This window comes from Corylus avellana, chromosome ca6 (genome assembly GCF_901000735.1).
Source record: "Corylus avellana chromosome ca6, CavTom2PMs-1.0".
Classification (NCBI taxonomy): domain Eukaryota; kingdom Viridiplantae; phylum Streptophyta; class Magnoliopsida; order Fagales; family Betulaceae; genus Corylus; species Corylus avellana.
Window position 1 is genome coordinate 2360810 of NC_081546.1, and position 3983 is coordinate 2364792.

At 36.8% G+C, this 3983-nt stretch overlaps 1 protein-coding gene across 1 annotated transcript; it reads left to right on the plus strand.

Annotated features, from left to right (window-relative positions):
* Positions 1–930: 930 nt before the first annotated feature.
* On the plus strand, positions 931–3296 carry LOC132183942 (transportin MOS14-like). Its single transcript, XM_059597414.1, has 5 exons — positions 931–1224; positions 1391–1522; positions 1652–1692; positions 2839–2930; positions 3070–3296. The coding sequence occupies exons 1-5, from the start codon at positions 931–933 to the stop codon at positions 3294–3296; spliced, it is 786 nt and encodes a 261-aa protein (XP_059453397.1).
* Positions 3297–3983: the final 687 nt, after the last annotated feature.

A 3983-nucleotide genomic window follows, 5' to 3' on the forward strand; every position in this document is an offset into this window, starting at 1 on the left:
TTGTTTGTCAAAATAACCTATAGTTAATTATAGTAAGTTAGTAATTTAATATATGTTAACTTAGTTAATATGTTAGTTTATTAACTAACTAGTTACTAGTTAGTATGTCAATACTAATATATAACACACACATGTATAATAAAATAAGTAATATACATAGAAGTATTGAGTAACATTTACTTAATATATATTAATTAACAAAATAATATGTTAATTTATGAACTAACTAGTTAGTATGTCAACTAATACATACACATAAATATTAAATTATTCATATAACATATACTATTTAATTACTAATATATATATATATATATATATATATATATGAACGAGCTAACGAGCCGGTTCGAGTCTTAAACGAGTCGAGCGAGCCGGGTATATATCACTAATTAATCGCGCGGGTTTCAACAGTAACGAGCAGGCTTGTACAGTATCGAGCTCGAGTTCGGATCGAGCTTAATCGAGCAGGTATCAAGTGAGCTATCGAATTGTATTAGCTCGCTTACACCCCTAGGTTCAATTGAACATCTAAAAATGATAAAATGTCCTTTATACCTTCAAAACTTTTATAAAATTATAAATTTTCTCTTAATCATCAATATATATATACATATATATATATATATATATATATATATATATAAAAGGAATTAATTGAGGAAAGTGGTAGAACGACCCCGTTTAGGGAAAATTTTTGCCGGGATTATTTCGCGCTAGATATTTCGCACGAAACTTGTGTTTCCCTCGCTAACCGCCCTCATCACTCTCACTCTCGATCTCACTCCCTCAAAAACACCCCCTCTCACTCGATCTCTCTCCTGCTGCTCACCTCTCTCTCACTTCGGCGCCCAGTGACCCGCACGGTTAAGAGACATGGAGCTGCAACTTTCGCACGCTCTCAAGGTGTTTGATGGATGGGATGCTTGAATGAAACTTGGCTACTTGGCTTCGTTAAACGCAGAGTTCCTGGGGTTTTCACAAACCTGCATCTATGTCAGAGCTTTTATGGTTCTTCGGGGTAGCAGCCTGCGTAAAGCTCCTCCTCATCCCATCCTCCTCATCGACACCCAAATCGTTCATCTCCAAGAGGGCCTCAACTATAGCTCCGACACTGTGGTTTTGTTCCAAAGAATCACTGTGATCTTGTCTGATTTGTGCTTGTTATATGAGGTTTATAGATTGACCAAGGATTTGGATTCAAGGAGGCGAATTTCGATCTGGGTATTGATCATTTGGTCCCCGATGCTTGTGATTGTGGACCATATGCATTTCCAGTACAATGGGTTTCTGTTGGGGCTCTTGCTGATGTCGCTTTCATATTTGGAGGAAGGGAGAGACTTGATGGGTGGATTTATGGATTCTCTACCTGTTTTGTTCTTGCAATCAGGAAGTATATAACTACAAGATAGCAGCTCGTCCGGAAAGGCGCCGGCAATTTGAAAAAGAGCTCACTTCTCAAATGGAGGTTGCTTTAAGTATCTTGACAGCTTGTTTGAGTATTAATGAACTCAAGGAGCAGGTGGGAGCTTTTACCTTGTCAGAAACTTTTTAATTATTTAGTCTATGTTGGTATTTGGGACATAATAGATGCCGGATTTTTATTTTTTACTAAGTGGCTTTGGATCATTTCAATGTAATTGATTGTCAGGTTCTTGAGGCATTTGCATCTTGGCTTCGACTGAAGCATGGGTATGCATTTCCTTTTCTTTGAATCTTGTACATACTTATATTTAAGAGTTTGTTACAAACATTTTGTTTCTTATACAGAGAGGGGAGTACTTTTTGCAAGTTATGTAGTCTGGTAAATATCAATCAGTGGCTCATACCCCTCAAATCTAAAGGAGGTTTTGGCCTGAAATATTTTGTTATTCTTTCATTATAACTGGTGCATGGGTGGATACAATTACGTTATAAGATTTTCCCAAGAGTTGTGGTTTGCAATTATTGGAGCTCTGGGGTGGTTTTACAAATTCAGATCCTCCACCTAGGAAAGCATAGCTAAATTGACTGCATTTTCAGGAAAGTGTAGTGTTTAATAGACTGGAGTCTATTTAAAGGTGTGATAGACAAGAGAAAAGTTTCTTTCATTTCATACAAGTGCTTTCCTCAAACAACTTCAGACCGCTGCTCCATTGTAGTTGATATAATTTTTGAAGTGGGACCCAGTCCCCTTGTAGTTGATTGGAAGTTTCCTTATCCTTTGGGTCTTCTGATATTGGCTTTGTAAGAGAGCTTAATCATTACTTTACAAAGAGATGTGGTGGGTTGGAGAGTTGGACTGTGGATTATGTATTAAGTGATAGAAAAAAGCATAGAGTTTGGGATTTTGTGGCTTTTACTGATTGGAAATTGGATGGGGAATTGAGTAGTTGGGGTCTTGTCTTCAAGTTAATTTTTCAATTTCTTGTTAGAGAATGTAAGGGGGTGTACTTAGGGCCGTCTTACGCTCTTAATGAATCTCGATTACTTATAAAAAAAAAAATGTAAGAGAATTGTGAGTGCCAAGGGTAGACTTGAGAAGACAGCTAAAGGAAATGGGTTGATGGTGAGCATGGACTGATAATCATAAAAATTTCTTTTTGCCTTCTTGAAATAGTTGGGCAAAAGGCTTTGTTGATTTGAGTCCAATAGATACATATGTTATGTATATTTATGCATTTATATATGTTGCACACTTGCATTTGTGTATCATGATATTAAGCATCATTTACCTTACTAGACTAAGAATGCCTCTGCATGGCAAATAGAGATGTCCTTGGTGTGCCATTCATATGTAGCTTGTGAATTTTCCTGAGCTTGTAGATGACATGTCAAGTAATCTTGTGTTGGTTTCAGGATCCCTGGGTCTGTGCTTGCTTCTCAACCCTTGGTGCACACAGCTCTTTCAAGCTTGAATGCTGAGTTTATTTCGGAGGCATCTGTAAATGGTATAATAGTTGGGAAAAGCCAATATTTTCGTGAACTGTATTTGAAAAGTTCCTTTATTGTTTTGGATTTATAACTTAAAATAGTTTATCTCTTTAATATCGATTAGATTGTTTTCATTATCCCCTTTCTTTTTTGCAGTCATCTCTGAATTAATACATTACTCAGCAAGAGGAAGCTCTGGTGGTGGTGTTGTACAGATGCCTTTGATTCATGTAATTGTGCTTCAAGTTATGAGTCTAAAGGCACATCTTAAAGATTCTTCAAAGGTATTGCATTTATGGGGTTGTAGATGTTTTCTTTTTCTTGGCCTGTATAATAAGCTTCTAATAGTGTGTATTTTAAGAACGATGTTACTGAGTCAATAGCATCAAGTAAATAGTTTCCCATTAAAGGGTTTTTTTTTTTTTTCAAATTAATCGAAATTTTATTAAAAGCGAAAGGCGCAATCCAAGTACATAAGAAGTATACAAGAGAATCATCTAATCAGAGCAAGAAAAAAGATAAAGAAAATCATGATATCTAGTAATACAAAGACAATCATAGGCAGTTTTCCATTGGTATAGGATTTTGAAGAAGACCTTTAGATCCACCACCGTTCTCTCTCAATCATCAAAGCTACAATCATTTCTTTCTCTCTAGATATACCACATCAAGGAAGACAGGATTATCTTTCATACTGCTACATTTTGAGAAGAACCAGTTTGCCCTCTCCAACATGCAAAGAGATCCACTCCTCTCCACGACATGACCCACTGTAATCCATAGAGGTCAAAAATAGGACTCCGTAAGGCATAAGCAATCTCGCAGTGGAGTAGAAGGTGTCCTACTAATTCCTTACTCTTCCTGCACATGCAACTAACCTACTACTATTAAATGTCATTTCCTTAAGTCGTCCATAGTGAGGATCTTCCCTAAAGTGGCCGACCAAGCAAAGAATGCATGTCACTGTTTTCTATTTCTCTAGGTTGTGTTAGTGTGAAATGGCTGCTGGAGACCATGGAAGCTCTGCTTCTAGTAGAGGGGTCAATGGAATTCTATAGATCATCCAGGGT